Source organism: Diorhabda carinulata, chromosome 9, assembly GCF_026250575.1.
Source record: "Diorhabda carinulata isolate Delta chromosome 9, icDioCari1.1, whole genome shotgun sequence".
In the NCBI taxonomy this organism is placed as follows: domain Eukaryota; kingdom Metazoa; phylum Arthropoda; class Insecta; order Coleoptera; family Chrysomelidae; genus Diorhabda; species Diorhabda carinulata.
The window spans coordinates 605,354-626,738 of NC_079468.1; the positions used below are offsets into that span (position 1 = coordinate 605,354).

The 21,385-nt window shown below is 29.9% G+C and overlaps 1 protein-coding gene across 1 annotated transcript in view; it reads right to left on the reverse strand.

Moving 5' to 3' along the window:
- Positions 1-9,125: 9,125 nt before the first annotated feature.
- LOC130898062 (protein hu-li tai shao) overlaps positions 9,126-21,385 on the reverse strand; it is a 31,881-nt gene continuing 19,621 nt past the window's right edge. The window contains 8 exon segments of the mRNA XM_057807098.1: positions 9,126-10,859; positions 13,096-13,135; positions 15,150-15,221; positions 15,414-15,536; positions 16,490-16,775; positions 16,964-17,077; positions 20,403-20,529; positions 20,838-21,363. Coding sequence (XP_057663081.1) covers positions 9,209-10,859; positions 13,096-13,135; positions 15,150-15,221; positions 15,414-15,536; positions 16,490-16,775; positions 16,964-17,077; positions 20,403-20,529; positions 20,838-21,363 — 2,939 coding nt within the window. The 3' untranslated portion in view covers positions 9,126-9,208.

A 21,385-nucleotide genomic window follows, 5' to 3' on the forward strand; every position in this document is an offset into this window, starting at 1 on the left:
TATATTAGATTTTTTTAAATCGTTTGATGTTGTTTCGTATTATTCTAGGTCGTTTTAGAAACGATTCAGTACATTTTTGGAATATTTGGGATCGTTCTGGTTCGTTTTGAGGACCTAATTAATCAATCTGGATCATTCTAGAACGTTGTAGAAACTTCTAGATCGTTTTTAGAATTGTATACGTCGATTTATATCGTCCTGGTACATTTTTGTTATTCCAAATCGTTTTACACTATATTAGATTTTTTTAAATCGTTTGATGTTGTTTCGTATTATTCTAGGTCGTTCTAGAAACGATTCAGTACATTTTTTGAATATTTGGGATCGTTCTGGTTCGTTTTGGGGACCTAACTCATCAATCTGGATCATTCTAGAGCGTTGTAGAAACTTCTAGATGGTTTTTTGAACTGTATACGTCGATTTATATCGTCCTGATACATTTTTGTCATTCCAAACCGTTTTAGACTATATTAGATTTTTTCAAGTCGTTTGAGGTTGTTTCGTATTATTCTAGGTCGTTCTAGAAACGATTCAGTACATTTTTTGAATATTTGGGATTGTTCTGGTTCGTTTTGGGGACCTAATTCATCAATCTGGATCATTCTAGAGCGTTGTAGAAACTTCTAGATGGTTTTTTCAACTGTATAAGTCGATTTATATCGTTCTGGTACATTTTTGTTATTCCAAACCGTTTTAGACTATATTAGATTCTTTCAAGTCGTTTGAGGTTGATTCGTATTATTCTAGGTCGTTCTAGAAACGATTCAGTACATTTTTTGAATATTTGGGATTGTTCTGGTTCGTTTTGGGGACCTAATTCATCAATCTGGATCATTCTAGAGCGTTGTAGAAACTTCTAGATGGTTTTTTCAACTGTATAAGTCGATTTATATCGTTCTGGTACATTTTTGTTATTCCAAACCGTTTTAGACTATATTAGATTCTTTCAAGTCGTTTGAGGTTGATTCGTATTATTCTAGGTCGTTTTAGAAACGATTCAGTACATTTTTTGAATATTTGGGATCGTTTTGGTTCGTTTTGGGGACCTAACTCATCAATCTGGATCATTCTAGAGCGTTGTAGAAACTTCTAGATGGTTTTTTGAACTGTATACGTCGATTTATATCGTCCTGATACATTTTTGTCATTCCAAACCGTTTTAGACTATATTAGATTTTTTCAAGTCGTTTGAGGTTGTTTCGTATTATTCTAGGTCGTTCTAGAAACGATTCAGTACATTTTTTGAATATTTGGGATCGTTCTGGTTCGTTTTAGATACCTAATTCATCAATCTGGATCATTCTAGAACGTTGTAGAAACTTCTAGATCGTTCCTGAATGAATTTAATTACCGTTTCTCGGAATTTTTAAGCTATAATTAATTTTTTATGCACGTTTCTTTACATTTATTGATCTTTTAGGTCTCCAAAACCATTTTTAAGGCATGTTGATTATTTACTTTGACATTGGAATTATTATTGGAACTAAATCGAATTAAATGTTTGGTAATTTCGAGTTTTACCACCCTGTATAACAATAAAAGTTCTAATGTGATAGATTTTTTTATATACTCAATATATGGGACGAAAAAAGAGAAGAATTTTCAAAATCCGTCTTGTCTTGTTGGACTACAACAAAGAAGAGGATTCGACCACGAATTTTCATAAAAACAAGCTGCCCTGTATGAAATAATTAGATATAAGAAGAAAAGCTGTTTTATTTTTCTTTAAATTTATAAAAAGAGAAGATACTATACAAAAAAAAAGTATTGAACTTGTGCCACCTGTTCCCTATACAAACCAAAACGATTACATCGAAAAAAACTTATCAAAAATCAATTTTTTTGTATAAAAACTCGAAACTGACAGGTTTAGATCTATTTGGATCCCTTCAGAACAGTCTAATACCAAGAAAATCCAAATCATCATTTTGTTTTGTATAAAGACTCGACGAAACTGACAGATTTAGATCTATTTTGATCACTTCAGAACAGTCTAATACCAAGAAAATCTAGAATATCATTTTTTTTGTATAATAGCTCGAAACTGACCGATTTAGATCTATTTGGATCCCTTCAGAACAGTCTAATATGAAAATCTAAATCTCATTATTTTGATTTGTATAAAGACTCGAAACTGACCGATTTAAATCTATTTGGACCCCTTCAGAACATGCTACTACCACAGAAAATCTGGAACATCAGCTTTTTAGCGACTCAAACTTCCAATAATTAGTTAATACCAGTCTCAAAGCTCAGTTAATATACTAAATGCATATATTTCACCTCTGATATCGTTTAAAATGTTAATAAGACGAAAATAAGGTGATCTTGGATAGAGGTTTGACTTTTTTTAAATACATTAACAACGTAGCGGTTCGTATTAAAGCTTGCAAACTAAAAATTATTACACGCTTCTGAAGAGTCCCAACAAAATTAAAACTGGTCAGAGGAGATATCGAAACTATAGGTCGGATGCAATTCAATAATCGTCGAGATAGTAGATAGAGATGCAATTGTTTTCCTCTTCAAGGTTTTTTTTTGAATTTTTTTGTTGATAAATTTTGATTTTTTGTATTTAATTTTTGATAAAGATCGTAATTAAATAGTTTTAAACGTTTTTTTCGATGTACGTAAAAGGATAAAAACGAAAAAAAAAAATAATGTATAATAATCTATTTGCACATTTTTTTTCTGATTATTTCTAAATATAACAAAACAATAGCAAAGACTCGAAGATAAAAGCTAAAAATTTACATAAATAAAAATAATTTGTATACTCGGTAAAAATAGAAAATTCAAAAAACTGAAAAAAATTAGCAATAAAAGTGTATAAAGAAAAATGTCCATAACCTAAAAAAGTTCATTCATTTATTACACATTAGTTTAACGTTTTCGAAGTCGTAGAATCCATTTATCGATATCCCAAATGTTGGATTTTTGGAATAAATTACAAAAATTTTATTTTGGGGGGACTTGTACGATGAGGGGAAAGACATACTGTCACAAATAATCAACTTTACAAGTTTTAAACCGAACGAAAAACAAATTTTCTAAATAAGTTAGGTTATGTTCAACTTTAGATTAGATTAGGATCTCGATAATTGGATTCTACCATATCGAAAACGCTAAATTAACGAGTTTAATTATTAATTTATACCGGGTAGATACGAAAGTGTGTTTCAAATATGTACAGGGTTAATCATTATCATTTCTAACCGTTTATCAGTGTTTTTGGTCGTAGAAAAAATACCGTTTCGTAATATTGAAGATTTTCTCGCCATTACCGACTATTAAATCATTGAAAAGGATAAAATTTTCCGGAATACTGTTATTACAACGTTTACCGTCGAAACTTATATCCTAATTAAACCAATTTTATCATCGATTGATGTAATAAAGAAAAATTTCCGTTTTTCTGTGTTATATTATTTTTTTTTCTTCATTTATTTTCAATTTGACTTTCATTTGGTCAAAATTTTGGGTTTGTTGGTAACCAAACCCGGTCCATGAATAAACTTGACATCGAAGGTTGTACTCCGGGTAATTACAAAGACGTTTAAGCAAAAATTTTGGAACGTACCATTCGTCAACCGGGTATTTCATTGATAAGGAATGAAAAAATATATATAATTAGTATATTGTGATCAATAAAAACAATTTCAACCGACCCTTCCTATTTCGACTTCGGATGCTAGTGGGAACGGTTCATAGTTGATGGTGGGCGGCCAAGGGGCCGTTGAGCCCCAACTGGGCGTTACCAAAGGCCGATGTACTTTGAGGAAGCGATCTAGTAGGAACGATATTTTTGAAAATTTTTAAAGATTTCAACGTTTTTGATCGAGAGATATCGTGGAACACGGTAAACACGGACAATTACCGTAATTAACGTCTTTGTAGAGTGAAAATTAACAGTTTCCTTTGAACAGCGCCTCAAACTGTGATTCTGGAGTGAACACACCGTTTCCACACTACATCGATACTTACAATTACACGTTTCGATGATCAATTTATAGTCTTCATTTTTTTTTAGGTTACCTTCGGTATAAATTAAGGTGGAAGCCTTTAAAAATGATGAAAAGTGGATAAAAAGATAAGTAGGATGAAAGTATAATGAAATCAGGTGGAAAAATGATTTATGTCGAGAAGGAGATGAAGGGGGGTGAGTTTTTAAGGGTAAAAAACGATTTATCTCGTTTCGTGGTGAAACTATGAGTCGTATGAAAAAAAGTTTAATAGAAAAGTTGTAGGTAATAAAAAGATCTACAACTTTTGTATTTACACTTTTATCACATAACCTCAAAATTTATGCGAAAAATTCAAATAATCGAGATTTTGGTTTTTATTTTTATCTTTTACAAAAAAACTTCTTTATTTTCTCGAAATATGGTAAAAACTAACTTTTTTATGTACCAAATACGCCGTAATTAATTTGATTTGAAATATTTATTGTTTCTTCAAGTTATTTTGATTTAACCATCACAATTTTTCTCCGGTTAAAAAATTATCAACCCTGGTCTAGTCTCTGAAGACGATAAGATGGTTATCGAAACGCGCGTTTTACAGTGTGTTAATGTAGTGGTACTAATTCTAACAAGAAAATAATTTTTTTATACACAACTATATTTGAAATATACATACTTATATTTCAAAATATTTTGAGGTTAGGTTAAAAGATCAATTTCTTGTACCCCTTAAAATTGGTACGCCCCTGTACTTTCCTCAACATTTTCAATAAAATCCCGCCATTACCGAGTAACTTTCAATTTTTTTATTTATAGAAAATAGTGACGTTTATAAAGGGTGCGTTATAATGAATAACCCTGTATACGGAGCTAATTTTTTTTCATTTTTGAATCGTCTATTTTTTTCTACACATATTTCCATATAGAATATATTAAACCACTATTATCTCGCACTTTGAAAGTTAATATTAAAAAATCTTTTATGGTTTTTCCTGTACAGATAAAGCTTAAATATAATTTATTGTAATATATTTTTTTTTCTCTTCAAACTCGACAAAAATGCAGTTCAATGTCACAGATATAGTGCAAAAATCTTAGCCGCACCAAATTTATATATATTTTTTTTAATACTAAACTAAAACTGAATTGCTGGCAGTCTCGATGGAGGCGGTTTTTTTTTTGAAAAAATTCTTTTTATTCCGACCTATAAAAAAATTTTAATAACAAAAAACTAAACGGAAAAGAAATTAAATATTGTTGTCATTAGAATGAAGATACATTTCACGTATAATTTTTTTTTAAATATTAAACGAGGTGTGATCGAAAAATACACTATTGAAGGCTTCTTCCAAAATTTTATTTGTTATATTGTGACCTTATAAATGTCAAGGTCAATTTTTTTAATCGTCGATTGCATGGTACTAAATTTGATAATCAACACAGATATGGTACAACTTTTTTCAACGTAAAGAAGAAAGCAGTTAAGCTATTTTTGGAATTCTCTTACTTCGTATATTCCAACACTCCCTCGTAAGACTTGGACTAGAGTTTTTTCTTTTTGGAATAAACTATGTGTTGTTAAAACTAATTTTCCGTCCAAAACTTTGAATTTCCCCTCCGGTATCCAAATAAATATTCTTCGTGCAACGTTTCATTAAGTTTTAAACCCCCCCTTGTAAAATTCAGTGGAAATTTTCTTCTTTTTCGAATGAATTAGAGCTTGATGTTGGACTGGTCTTTTTAAAACTAATTTTCCTTCCAAAACTTTGAATTTCCCCTCCTGTATCCAAATAAATATTCTTCGTGTATCGTTTCATGAACTTTTAAACCCCCCTTGTAAAATACAGTGGAAATTTTCTTCTTTTTCGAATGAATTATGAGCTTGATGTTGGACTGGTCTTTTCAAAACTAATTTTCCTTCCAAAACTTTGAATTTCCCCTCCGGTATCCACATAAAAATTCTTCGTGTATCATTTCATGAACTTTTAAACCCCCCCTTGTAAAATACAGTGTAATTTTTTTTCTTTTTGGAATGAATTCTAAGCTTCATGTTGGACTGGTATTTTCAAAACTAATTTTCATTCCAAAACTTTGAATTTCCCCTCCGGTATCCAAATAAATATTCTTCGTGCAACGTTTCATTAAGTTTTAAACCCCCTCTTGTAAAATTCAGTGGAAATTTTCTTCTTTTTCGAATGAATTATGAGCTTGATGTTGGACTGGTCTTTTCAAAACTAATTTTCCTTCCAAAACTTTGAATTTCCCCTCCGGTATCCACATAAAAATTCTTCGTGTATCATTTCATGAACTTTTAAACCCCCCCTTGTAAAATACAGTAGAAATTTTCTTCTTTTTCGAATGAATTATGAGGTTAATGTTGGACTGGTCTTTTCAAAACTAATTTTCCTTCCAAAACTTTGAATTTCCCCTCCGGTATCCACATAAAAATTCTTCGTGTATCATTTCATGAACTTTTAAACCCCCCCTTGTAAAATACAGTAGAAATTTTCTTCTTTTTCGAATGAATTATGAGGTTAATGTTGGACTGGTCTTTTCAAAACTAATTTTCCTTCCAAAACTTTGAATTTCCCCTCCGGTATCCACATAAAAATTCTTCGTGTATCATTTCATGAACTTTTAAACCCCCCCTTGTAAAATACAGTAGAAATTTTCTTCTTTTTCGAATGAATTATGAGGTTAATGTTGGACTGGTCTTTTCAAAACTAATTTTCCTTCCAAAACTGTGAATTTCTCCTCCGGTATCCAAATAAATATTCTTCGTGCAACGATTCATTAACTTTTAAACCCCCACTTGTAAAATTCAGTGGAAGTTTTTTTCTTTTTCTAATGAACTAAGCCAGATATTCAACTGATCTTTTTACAACCCTTTTTCCATCTAAATTTTTACCCTTATGTCCATATAAATATTCTTCTTCTATCATTTAGTAAACTTTTTTACACTCCCTTATAAAACTCAGTTTAAAGTTTTTCCATTTCGAATGAACTATAACCTTGATGTGGAACTAGTCTTTTAAAACTAATTTTCCATTAAAAATCGTGATTTTTCGAAAACCAAAATTAGATGTCAAAGAACTTATAAGTAGCGAATTGAATCAACTATTATTTTTATATCACACCTCGTATTTTGTGTAACTTTACCTATGCTTCACGTGCCGCTTTCTTTTCTTTCTTTTTCTTAAGGAACGAAGGTGTTCTTAAACCTTTCTTCTTCTTTTTGTCTTTTTTGGGCGACCCTTCGGATATTGAATGATCCTAGAAAAATGCCAAAAGAAAATGTAAATGAAAAACTTTTCGGAAAAATCTTTCGAAGTAGATTAATTTAAATATAATGATTTTATTTAGTTTTCTATTGAACAGCGTACTGTAATTTTTTTGGCCACTTTGGTAATAGTACGAGAAAATTGTAATTAAATATGGAAAAGCTAAAAAAAATGTTTTTATTGCTTACAAAGGTGGGTTTGAGGGACGATAAGAGGATAAAAAGTTAAGACAATGTTTATTTTTCATTATAGTAATGCCATTATTGAAATTTTGGGCGTTAAAAATCTTTTTTTTATTAGATACGGTTCTTGAGTGAAAATAGAAACGAAAAACCTCCCGGAAAGATTTTTTGAAGAAGATTAATTCAATTATAGTGATTTTATTTAGTCACTGTTATTTTTTTGCACTTTTTATAAAATTCTTATCGGTTATAGTACGAGAAAATTTGTGATTAAAAATTGGAAAACTAAAAATGAAAGTTTTTATTGCTTACAAAGGTGGATTTGAAGGATGATTGGGGGAGAAAAAATTAAAACAATGTTTTTTTCATTATAGTAATGCCATTATTGAAATTTTAAGCGCTAAAAATCTTTTTATGCACTAGATACGCTTCTTGAGTGAAAATACAAACGAAAAACCTTCCGGAAAGATTTTTTGAAGAAGATTAATTCGATTATAGTGATTTTATTTACTCACTGTTATTTTTTTGCACTTTTTATAAAATTCTTATCGGTTATAGTACGAGAAAATTTGTGATTAAAAATTGGAAAACTAAAAATGAAAGTTTTTATTGCTTACAAAGGTGGATTTGAGGGATGATTAGGGGAGAAAAAATTAAAACAATGTTTTTTTCATTATAGTAATGCCATTATTGAAATTTTAAGCGCTAAAAATCTTTTTATGCACTAGATACGGTTCTTGAGTGAAAATATTAACGAAAAACCTTCCGGAAAGATTTTTTGAAGAAGATTAATTCGATTATAGTGATTTTATTTAGTCACTGTTATTTTTTTGCACTTTTTATAAAATTCTTATCGGTTATAGTACGAGAAAATTTGTGATTAAAAATTGGAAAACTAAAAATGAAAGTTTTTATTGCTTACAAAGGTGGATTTGAGGGATGATTAGGGGAGAAAAAATTAAAACAATGTTTTTTTCATTATAGTAATGCCATTATTGAAATTTTAAGCGCTAAAAATCTTTTTATGCACTAGATACGGTTCTTGAGTGAAAATACAAACGAAAAACCTTCCGGAAAGATTTTTTGAAGAAGATTAATTCAATTATAGTGATTTTATTTAGTCACTGTTATTTTTTTGCACTTTTTATAAAATTCTTATCGGTTATAGTACGAGAAAATTTGTAATTAAAAATTGGAAAACTAAAAATAAAGTTTTTATTGCTTACAAAGGTGGGTTTGAGGGATGATTAGGGGAGAAAAAATTAAAACAATGTTTTTTTCATTATAGTAGTGCCATTATTGAATTTTAATGCGCTAAAAATCTTTTTATGCACTAGATACGGTTCTTGAGTGAAAATACAAACGAAAAACCTTCCGGAAAGATTTTTTGAAGAAGATTAATTCAATTATAGTGATTTTATTTAGTCACTGTTATTTTTTTGCACTTAGTTTACGTACCTCTTTGCTACTTTGGGATAAGGTGCTCATGTGTGCATCCGATTGATCTCCATTTACGGTATTTTCACCTACAAAGCAGAGCCAATAAAAAACAAGATCCGAAACACAGCGTTAGACAAAACGTATCACAAAACAAAAAGTTAATTAGTAATAAAATGTTACCTCGAACAATAATCTTCTTTAAAAATCTGTAGTCAACTTAATTTTCCCTATAAAAATGATTAAATATCAAAAAACAACCGTTTTTTTTGTATCTTAAATTTATTAAAAAAAAAATAACTAAAACAATACAAAATTCTGAAAAATAAAACTGTACGGAATCGAATTAAAATCTGGCGTCTTCGTATCCCATCCAATCCCCGCTTTCGTTTTCCTTATTTTCCGAACTACGCCTCATCGAAACGGTTTTCGCTTTAATATACGCGCTCCTATTAACAGTTAGACTCCGATGAAAATTAACTTTGTTACTCAAAACCGTAGTAACTTCTTCTTCTTCGATATTAACGTAACTATCATCGAAATCTAAATCCTCTTCGGTCAAACAACTACCGAACAAATTCGATCTCGGTTCTTCGGGAATAGGCGATAGAATCCTTTCGAAATCCTCCGGTGGTTTCAAAGGAATATCGTCCACGTTCAATACAACTTCCGGAGAAGCGGTTTCCTTTTTATCGGACACCTTCGGCGATACCGTCATCCAGAATACCTCGGAACCCGATTTAGTAGGAGATTTTTTTTTAAAAGTAGTAACTTCCACTACAACTTCGTCGTCGAGGAATTTTTTCGGCGAAATTTCCGGCGTGGAATGCAAAATTTCGCTTAAAGGTTTCGAAAAAGTTGTAAATTCCCTACAGTTTTCCAATTTATCGAAAAAACGATCTAAAATATCGTTCAAAAATTCGGATACGGTGAAAATTTTATCGGATACGGTATTAGAAGTAGCAGAATCGTCGGAATTATTCAATTTTTCGTCGATTTCCAATTTTTTTAATATACCAGTCGATAAGTTGACGCGTAAAACGTTTTTATCGGTATCGTTCGGATCGTTTTTACTAAATTCCGTATAAGTAGTAAGCATTTTATCCAGTAGTTTATCCAATTTGGGATCGTGCAACAATTCGGGGAATAAAATAAGTTCTTTTACCTCGAAACATTGTTCGATCAAATATTCGACCACTAAATCCGTTATATTATCGATAATTTCTTCGGTGTTTTCGTTTAAATTAATATCTTTAACCGTAAAAGTACTGATATCGTCTTCGAAAGTTTTGTTTGTTATAGTACAATCTTCGATGCCTTCGTCTAAACTGATAATCATCGAATTATCCTCCGAGATCCTTTTCAATATATCTTTAGCTCCGTTTAGAACGTCTTCGGCTAATTCCAAATGATTATGCGTCATTTGTTGTAATTTATCCATAAAATCATCGATTTCCGTACCGGATACTAAATTAACTACTTCCGGCGTTATTTCGATCAAACTTTCGTTATCGCGTTGATCGTTTTCGTTAAATTCGACGATATTTTCCGATGATTCGCTATCGGTTTTATCGTCCAACATCTGTTTTTGCATGTTGTCCAATATTTTCCTTTCGAACGACGTCGTTTCATCGCGTTCGGTAACGAACCGATTCGAATACAAATTGACTTCGCTTAAATAGGAAGTTTGCGATCCTCGATCGTTGTAAATTGGAACACAACGTAGATTTAGAGCGGAAGCGAACGGTATTATGAATCCTCGTAAAGTATCCAACGACATATTCAAAGAAATCGAATTGGAATTTCCCAAATCGATCGTAACCGATGATTCTTGATTGTCGTTTCGATTATTATTATTGTCGGATGTTAACGATACGATTAAAGGACGTCGTCGTATCGCTACGAGTTTTTCTTTAACGATGTGATAATGAACCGGATTCGGATCCATATAAGAACCTTTCGGGAACCCCCCGTGACTGTTCGATCGATAATATTGTCCATTTCCGTATTCGTAACCTGAAAATAACGTTACCGGTTCAGGATTTTACGTAAATTTTTTTCTAATTATTTAAAACGATCTGTAAAACCTTTTTTAGCGAGTAAAAAAAAATTAAAAATGGAAAATTCTTGTTGAAAATAAATTATAAATAACCGAAAGCGTTAGTCTACCTAATACCTATTACCAAAGTTATATAAAGACGATTATTCGACCTCCACCGATTCAAATACCAAAGTTTTTGTCGTTCGATGACAGAAAAACAATTTTCTAATTCAATATACGACGTTTACTTATCAATTTCCGGTATAAAATCGATAAAAAACACTAAATTATGTACTACATCACTCGATAAATCGCGTGACTTACACACAGATGGCGCTGTCATTGTCAAATTCGATTGACGTTTACGAAGTACCAACTACGCGTCAAATTTTATGACATTTCGATAAGTCACAAAAAAGTGACAGGTATTAAAGTGGGGTTATTTTGAAAACAACGGATTCGAAACAATTTTGTGGTAAAAAAAATCGATTTTCATTTAAAATTTTACACGTTTTCGTAAAGATGAACGACGAATCTAATACCGCCATCTGTTATCGAACGACAGAACTTATTTTCCATAGAAGAAACAAAATTTTCTATTGGACAAAAACTAGTAGAGGTTAGATTTAATCGAGGTTTTCATAGCGGGATTTTATTGCCTCGATCCCACGAAAACATCACCTTCATTACCCAGTTATAAATTTACCGCCTAGTACTAGAAAGCGTGACCGAATAATGACCAAACTTAGAACATGCATCAAAAAAGAAGAAGAGAAGCTGTAGAAGTAAGTGGGATCAAAACACCAAACCAGAAATGCCATTAAATGGTTTATGGATGGATTTAAAACATCAGACGGAACTGAAAGAGGATTGTATGGGACCAGTACCAAACACTTCGAAAGCCTGAGTAGCACAAATTCGTGCAATTGAAAATTGCGTCCAGTTCAATCTAGAGAGGAACTAGCACAAGCAGGAGATCATCATCCTGCCCGATACCCAGGCAACCATTAGAACTTTAGGCCTCAATAACATAAAATCCAAGTTACCCCGCAATGGATTCCGGAATACACCGGAATGAAGAGGGCAGGCAAGCCCTTCGTGGGACTTGGAACAGAACAAGCATTGGAAAAGAAGGTAGTTAGTAGGAAAAGCAATAATTGGGATAATTTACAAATACTGATACGGGAAACTATAACCAGAGAAGATCTGATAAATCTACGGATACTAACAGGAGTCCTATCGGGGCACAGTCGCCCTAATGGACACAACACATTCTTTCGAAGTGTGACACGGAAGATTCTGGAAGCTATAACCAACCCATATTCGAAAATTACTGGTTAAAGTTGTAAATCCTGGGTTTCCCAGTATCGCACTTAGAGAAACAGAATGTGGATCTTTTGGATCGCATTGTATATAATATACCGATATCAACTACCACATACATGCAAGTAGGTATGTCGATATAAAAAAATATATGCATAACCTCAAAAAGACTAAACTCTAAAGACAATACGTATAACCTCAAAAAGATACCTAACCTCTAATGCCAATACGTTTAACCTCAAAAAGTTGACTAATCTCTAATTGAGGTTAGTTATTCGAGAGGGACAGTGAGTTGTTTCTTCTTCGGAACACGGATTTTAATCATAAACAAATCACAACCGAATCAAACAATGTTACAATTAATGATTATTTTACTAAAATTCAACATTTATTTATGTGGAAAGCATTAAACGAGCGACACCTATCGGTAAATCACCGTTAAATATTTTCTATCTAGTGCAGTCTCTAAACGCTCAAACTTAAATCGTTATAAAGTAATCGAGGAGATTAAACAAAAATCAAACCATATTTTTAAATATAATTATTCATTTTATTTATTTTTTCCAATCAATTTTTTAATTGTTACGAACAAGTACTGTAGTGAAATTCTAAAATTTGGAGTAGAATAAATAGTCGCAGTGAACAGACGGAAATAGAAAAGTAATCGAAGAATTTAAATAAATTAGTTAAGTGTAGTGTAAAGTGTTCAAGTAATAGAGTAAAACATTATAAAATATTGAAATATCCCTTCGTATGAATTTTTTTTATTCAATATTAGATGATTCATTAATTATAACATGGTTTTCCCATTTTATTAGTAATGTATCAAACTCGCGCTTGTTAGATGCCACAAAGCGATAACTAATGCAAAGTGAGGATCTAAATTTCACTTCTTTGCTTTACTCACCCCTGTAATTGTTTGCGGATACGCGTTCGGCTTTAAGGAAATTTTCTACCGGTGAAGTTTCAACTACATGCAGAAAAATAAACTAGAAAATGTCGGTGCAAAACGAAAACAAACGATACACAATTAGGATACTTGCACGGTTTGAGAAAAAATAGTTTTTTAATCTTCGATCAATATTTATAGAGAAGAAAAAATTATTGGAAATTCAAAAATTTTGTAGGTAGTTTAAACATTTCAGTAAGGCAGCCGTAATGACGTCATAGTTATAAAATAAAGTAAATTAATATCGAAAAGTCACATTTTATTTGAATATTATGAGAGGAATTCTTTTTTGGATGTCAATTTGCAGAAGAAATCCCGTATGAAACCTGTCAAATATTTTGTAAAGTGTCAACTGTGAAATTAATGTCGAAAAGTCTCATTTTATTTGAATATTTTGGCATAAATTCTTTTTTTGATGTCAAAAAACCGAAAAAATCTCGTATGAAACCTGTCAAATATTTTTATAACGAGTTAACTGTCAAAATAATTCTTAACAATCTCGTTACATCGAGATAGATTTCAAAAATTCATCAATTTTCAAAGTAAATATATTAATATTTAAATAACGACTTTTTGAAGTGTCAACTGACAAATTAATGTCGAAAAGCCAAATTTTATTTGAATATTTTGACAGGAATTCTTTTTTTGATGTCAAAATACAGAAGAAATCTCGTATGAAACCTGCCAAATATTTTTCAATAGTAAATAAAAAAAACTGTATTATAACAGCACACGCTGCGTTACCGGCGACGATAACCTCGTGATCATCAAGCAGACGTCTAATCAATGTTTTTATTAAACCTATGACGTCACAACTGAAAACCAATGAGAATCGTTTCCTTGTGTAGTTAAAAATTTGAAATTTTTTCGATTTTCAATGAATTATTTTACTTTCTGACATTATTTCATATCGAGAACTTGTAAAATAAACAAAAAATGAATATAATTGAAAAAAAAATGCAAGTACCCTATTCTTATTACGTGCAACAGAAATTTCAATTCTACTTTTTCAAGTTTAGTGAAATTTCCAAAAAAATACTCTTCTAGTATTAATAAATCGAAATTGTTATTCATTTGTTTAACTTTTTATTAATACTCGAAAAATGGGTCCAAAAACTGAAAATCTACCATGCCAATACTTTAAATTAAATTCTAATAAAGAATTCCAATCGTATAACGAAAGCTTTTCATAAAAAAAAATTAGTGTCAAGTGTCAACTGTCAAATTAATGACGAAAAATGTCGTTTTATTTGAATATTTTGACAGGAATTCGTTTTTTGGTTTTAAAATACAGAAAAAATCTCGAATGAAACCTGTCAAATATTTTTCAAATTGTCAATTGTCAAAATTATGCTTAACAATTTCTAAGTATCGAAATAATTTGAAAAAAGAAAACATCAATTATCAAAATTTGGAAAACCTTCGTAATAAATTTGATCTCTTCTTCTTAAATTGCCAACTGTCAAAGTTATGTCAAAAAATTTCATTTAAATTGAAATATTTTTAGAAAAAAAGTTTTGTCGTTATTCCAACTGTTGATATTTATGATTATTTTGATTTATTTCAAAATATTAGTGATAAATTGAAAATAATTTTGTTCAAAAAGCGTCAAATCTTATTTTAAAACATCAACTGTCAAATTTATGTCAAAAAATCTTGCTGTACCGAAGTATTTTGTTCCAACTGTTGATATTTGTGAATATTTTCAAAATTTCGAAATTATTAGAAATATATCGATACATAATTTGCACGAAAAGTGTCAAATATTTTCAATTGTCAACTGTCAAAGTTACGTCAAAAAATCTCATTTCATTTGAAGTATTTTTAGAAAAAAAAGTTTTGTTGCTGTTCCAGATATTGATATTTATGAAAATTTTGCATAAAATCTGTCAAATTTTTATAAAAAATAATCAAAATGAAAAGCTTTCTAATAAACGACACACATATATAACCACTTCACAAAACCACACTCACCATCGCTTAGTACAACTTCAGGTTGACTAGGTTTGGGTACGGTTTTAGTTTCTATTCGCAAAATTTGAGGCTCTGCAAAAAAATTATAAAAACCATCAAAACTATTTCACCAATCCAAGGAAGTTCAAGGAAAATCACCATACAAAATTAAATGTTTATGTTAAATCAAAAAAAAAATCGAATTACCGGTTCTTATTATCAATAGTTGTGATTAGAAAAATAATTTCCCGTACAGGTGTCTGCAATTATCACATTGATACTCACCGTCTCGACTTTCTTCTTCCGTTTCACTAGTCACCGATGTAGGAGATCTAATTTGGATATCTTCCATCCTTTTATTCAAAGCGGCAGAGGAAAGGCCTTCGGACTCACTGTAATCGGTATCATCTAAAAAGTACCACAAGACACACATTTAAATAGTTCCTTATACAATTACGCAAGTTATGAACACACTATTTAAACTACCACTACCACAAATTTAACGATCACACTGTTTTCCTCGCGTTTCGATTACCAGGTTATCATCTTCAGAGGCTCTCTAAACAGCCTCTGAAGATGATAACTTGGTTATCGAGACATAGTGTTGGTGTGTTACACTCCGTTTCCTCTGTAGAACCAACTGGTTATATTTTGATCATGATGAATCAAAATGATTATTGTTAATAGTGGTGTTAAGTCGACTAAGTACCACGAGGAAAAGGGTTGTGAGGGTTAGTGTTGTCTTTTCTGTCTGAATCGTCTCAGAAGAAGGTTTTTGTTGATATAGTTATATCTGTGCATTATGACGTTGATCAAAGAAGCTCTTTTGAGCCATTTCATCGTTTAAGTAGTGGGATTGTGGCAAAATTAAATTCTAAAGTGTACTAACTCTAATATATTTCTGAGTCTTCGATTACTTAAGAATTCTTCTTCCGTCTGGGACTGAAATTACTGTCAAGTACAATATAAGAAATATGTATAAATGTATAACAATAATAAAAATTTAAATTTCGTTTTTCCTTTAAGAAAAAAAACATCAAATTCAAAAATCGATATTCAAATTGACCCTCGACAGAAATATTGTGGCTTTTCATTATGGTTGTTATAGTATTCGAATGACATTGAATTTTTATATTTCTTTTAAATTTCGAAAAAACAAATTCTATAAAAAAAATCCAACGCCATGGATTGTACTTAACCATAATTTCAGTCCCAGACGATGAAGCTCGGAAATATATTAGAGTTAGTACACTTTGGTGTTTAATTTAGCCACAATCCCACTACGACAACTCTTATTGTGTTTTCCAACTTAATTATGTAAGTTGTCAATATCAAATTTTTTTTATCGGAATTTAACTTACATTCTCCTTTAGCTTTTTTCTCTACCACCTTCCTGTATTCGTTGAGTTCTTCGTCGGTGACGCTATCGAAAGGATTTTTGGCATAAGGTGATTTGTATACCATGGCGTTATGTTGATGACCCCTTTGAATGATACCTTTGGAAGCGGCTCCCATAAGTACTACGTGATCGCCGGTTTGGGTCACCGTAGCGTCTTGCATTTTCTTCGCTTCTTCCCATGTCACTCCTTCCAATATGTGCGATTGGGGACCGGCGGATATTTTGTCAGCTCGTCTATAGTCTTTTATCTTTTAAAAAATAAATTTTAATTCGTGTATATACATATCTATATATTACAAGCGTTTTCGTAGTGGGATTGTGGCAAAATTAAACATGAAAGTGTACTAACTTTAATATATCAGAGTTAGTACAATTTGGTGTTTAATTTGACCACAATTCCATTACGAAAACTGCCATTATTATATATTTTACGTACCTGTTGTTGTTTTTGTTTGAATTCCTTTGGATTAGTGCCTTTTGGAACGAATTGAAGGGCAGAATCGATTTTAACTGGCGTGCTCGAATGGCTTGGGGATACTTCAGCTACCCACTGAAAAGACAAAACCAGCACATTAATTATAATAATAATAATAGTAATTAGTTATAAAACACTAAGTAGTATTTAGATTAGATAATAATTTATATAAAATATGATGTTGCGTGCCAAAATGTTGTTCATATGTTAGTACATAAAGCGATAAATGTGCTGGTTTTGTCTAATTCGCAAATATGGAACATGCTTTTTAAAATGAATTAACAACGTGATGGAAACGAATAATTTCAACGTGAAATTAGGAAAAATATTTTTGAATGATGGTGTTGTTATGGGAAACTGAATAAAGCATTGTCCATATCACCACCGGCTACGAATTCGACAGTAGTACAAACAATATCTTGACACACACACTCACCGAAATTATTATTTATTTAAAAAAATTAATTAAAGTTGTTTTAAGACATTTAATTATAGATAATTAACAATACTTGTAATTAATGGAATGATATTTGCTGTTATATGGATAGTTTTGAAGTTAGAAATTAGTTTGTTTCGTTCAAAATACTTGAATTTGAATTTTTTTTTGTTTTTTTTTTAATTTTTTAAAATGATTATGTGCTACTGGGAAATTTAGTTTCACTTTTAATGTTTATACACTTTCATTTTATTAATATTAGATGTTTTAAGTTGATTTCATTGGATTTAAATTGTTTTATTATGATTTTTATCGATTTTGCTTGTGAAAAATTATTATTTTAACAACTATTAATTTTTTTTTTAATTTGAATTGTTTATTTATGTATTATATATGATGTTTCTCGATTTTGTTTGTTTCAGTTACAAATTCGTATTTTTAGTTAATTTCTTTTGAATTTAAATTATTTTTAGTTAATTTTTATCTATTTTTGATGCAATTTAATCGTTTATTCAAGTATTATACATGGCGTATGTCAACCCTACTTTTTTTAGTTGAAAATTCGTATTTTTGGCTAATTTTTTTATAAATTTCAATCATTTTCGTTTGTTCTCAACATTTTCCATAAATTCTAAACGTTTATTAAAGCATTTTAGATATTTTCTATCAAATTTTGTATGTTTTAATTAAAATTCAAACTTTCTTAATTAATTTCAACTAATTTTGTTAAATCTCCATTAGTTTTCAGTTATTTTCAATAAATTTGAATTATTTTACATTTATTATTATTTTTAGTTATTTTCCAACGAAGTTCAATTGTTTCCATAGACTTCTTACATAATTTTCACCATTTTTTCTTGTTTTAATTTAAAATTAGTATTTTTTATGATTTTAAATCTTTTTAAGTAATTTTCATCGTTCCAATAAACTTTTTACATAATTTTTATAAATATCAAATCGTTTTCTAGTTATTTCCAGTCAATTTTTAGTTATGATAATAAATTTCAACTGTTTTTAGTTAAATATTAACAGTTTTTTAGTTATTTTTAATTATTTCAGTTGTATCAAATTTGTTTTTACATGAATTTCATAAATTCTTATCGAATATCAAGATTTGTGATTAATTTTTAGCAATTTTACTAAATTTTAAAGGATTTTATTGGATTTCTAGTTAAATATTAACTATTTTTAGTTATTTTTAATTATTTCAGTTGTATCAAATTTGTTTTTACATGAATTTCATAAATTCTTATCGAATATCAAGATTTGTGATTAATTTTTAGCAATTTTACTAAATTTTAAAGGATTTTATTGGATTTCTAGTTAAATATTAACTATTTTTAGTTATTTTTAATTATTTCAGTTGTATCAAATTTGTTTTTACATGAATTTCATAAATTCTTATCGAATATCAAGATTTGTGATTAATTTTTAGCAATTTTACTAAATTTCAAAGGATTTTATTGAATTTTTAGTTAAATATTAACTATTTTTAGTTATTTTTAATACTTTTAAATGTATCAGTTTAGTCTTTACATGATTTCTATAAACTCTTATCAAATATTAATATATTTTATCAATTTTAGTTGCTTTGGAATGATTTTTAGCTATTTTACTCAATTTCTGTTGCTTTTATTCGATTTTTAGTTAGATACGAACTGTTTTTTAGTTATTTTCAATCATTTAAGTTGTATCCACATGATTTCTATAAATTTGAATTGAATATTATTATATACAATCAATTTTTGTTACTATCAGTTAATTTTTTAGTTATATTTATCAATATTAGCCACTTTTAGTTAATTTTTCAGTTAAATTCGATTTTTATTCATGCTCTCTTTTGTTTTTGCATTAATTTCACACAATCCTAGTATATTCAATTAAAACTCCCCGTGTCAAGTTAATTTTTAGTTATTTTAAATCGCTTTGATTGTTCTATTTATGCTTTTCATACGATATTCATAAATTTTGTTTAGTTTCATTAATTAATACCTTCGAAATAACAAATATTTTCATTGTACCGTTCAAAAAAATGATAAAATTCGTAGCTGTAATATTTTTCGTTTTTTTTTAAATTGAACGAATTCCAAATTACCCATAAAATGTTCGTTAATTAATTTTTTAGGAAATATTAATACAATTTTATATACAACAAATAGCTTTATTAATAAAGCGACCTAAAGCTGCACAAATATTCATGTTATAGATATTTCTATTCACGATACATAATTATAAATGTTAATTGAATCACCGAAATTACACCAACACCAATTATTAATTATACCACTAATCGAATATATTTATATAGTGAAAATTAGTTATTAGAATCGGAATATTACATAAAAATGTAGCGGAGTTTCATAAAAAAAAATAATTAAATACTACAAATTTTGTTAATTTTGTTACAATTATGACCAAACGACGCTAACACGGAACTCTCTAATGCACGTTGCTTTATAGAGATAATTCACTTTAAGTCATTTGCACCATAACTTTTGAATTAAGGAATTTTATTGTAGATCGAAGTCGAAGTAATTTCAGCGATTTAAATATATTAACATGGCACTGAATATAATAATAATTATTAAATATATAATTGTAGAAATTAATTGCATTTAAATAGATTGCACAAAATTTAAAAAAAAAAAAAAGTGAGTGAAATTATTAAAAATGTAAATATTTTTTTGTAAATATCAATAAAAAATATTTAAAAAAGTGTATTTTTTTTTAATTATATTTTTTATAACTCACTACTGATAATAATTTTAATCTTTTCATATAGTACTAATCTACTCAATGTTCTCAAAACGATTTGAGAAGAACCCGACAAAGTGTTTTATTTAGAGCATCATAAACATAAAAAGCGGAGCTATATAAAAGGGAATGTTATCAAATTATTAATAATCCTTTATATTTTTGTTAATAATTTGGTAATTATTTATTTTCGAATTTAATGAATTCTACCTTTGTGATTTTCTTGGGATCCGGCGTGCCGGTTTCCAAAATTTCAACCTTCTGATACGTGTTGGGCGAATTCAACCATCTACTGCGATCGTGTCCTTTTCTACCGCCTTCCAGTTTTCTCCAAAGTCTAATTCAAACAAAAATCAAAACTAAATCAAAATCGCAATACCAAATACGGGGGCTTCAGACAATAGAAATAAACACAAAACATGCTTACGAGGGTTGATTAAACAGAATACAAACGAAATACACAACTCAATATTTACGAGGGTTGATTAGATAGAAGAGAAACGAAATACACAACTCAATATATACGAGGGTTGAACGAATAGAAAAAAACTTGATATATATAAGGGTTAATTGATGTCTGATGTTTAAACGTAGAAACACAAATAAAAATACAAGAAATTTTCGGTAAAATAAGGTAAAACTTACCCTTGTCTGTATAGTTCTTCTTCTTCCAATAAATATCCGAGGGAGGAAACTGCCGGAGGTACTTCGACGTCGTTTTTTGGTTTCGGCGGTTCCCCTTTAACCAACGGATGCCTGTAAATGTAACCGGTCCTGAAACCGGCGTTGTCCAACATTCTCATAAGCGCTTCGAATTCGACGCCCCCTACTCGCCATTTTCTTTCAACTTTTCCTTCGAGAATGGAAGGTTGATCGGGTCTCGGTGTGCTTTCTGGTGCTTTGTGCGCCGAATCGTAAATTTTTTTTCTAACTTCGTCATTTATCAATATCAAATTATCAATACCGATTGGAAGTAATTTGAGCTGCGATTCCGACGCCAGTACGGTATTTCTGGCATTGAAGAAGGCTTCCTCGATCGTTTCTCCGCAACATAACGCCCCTTGGTTAGTCAACAACAACACTTTATTGATCGGTCCTAAGTTTCTAGCTAATTTGTCTTTTTCTTCCGGATCAAGTATACCGCCCAGGTACATATGTGTACTCACTTCGCCTGAAAAGAATTTTCTTTTAAA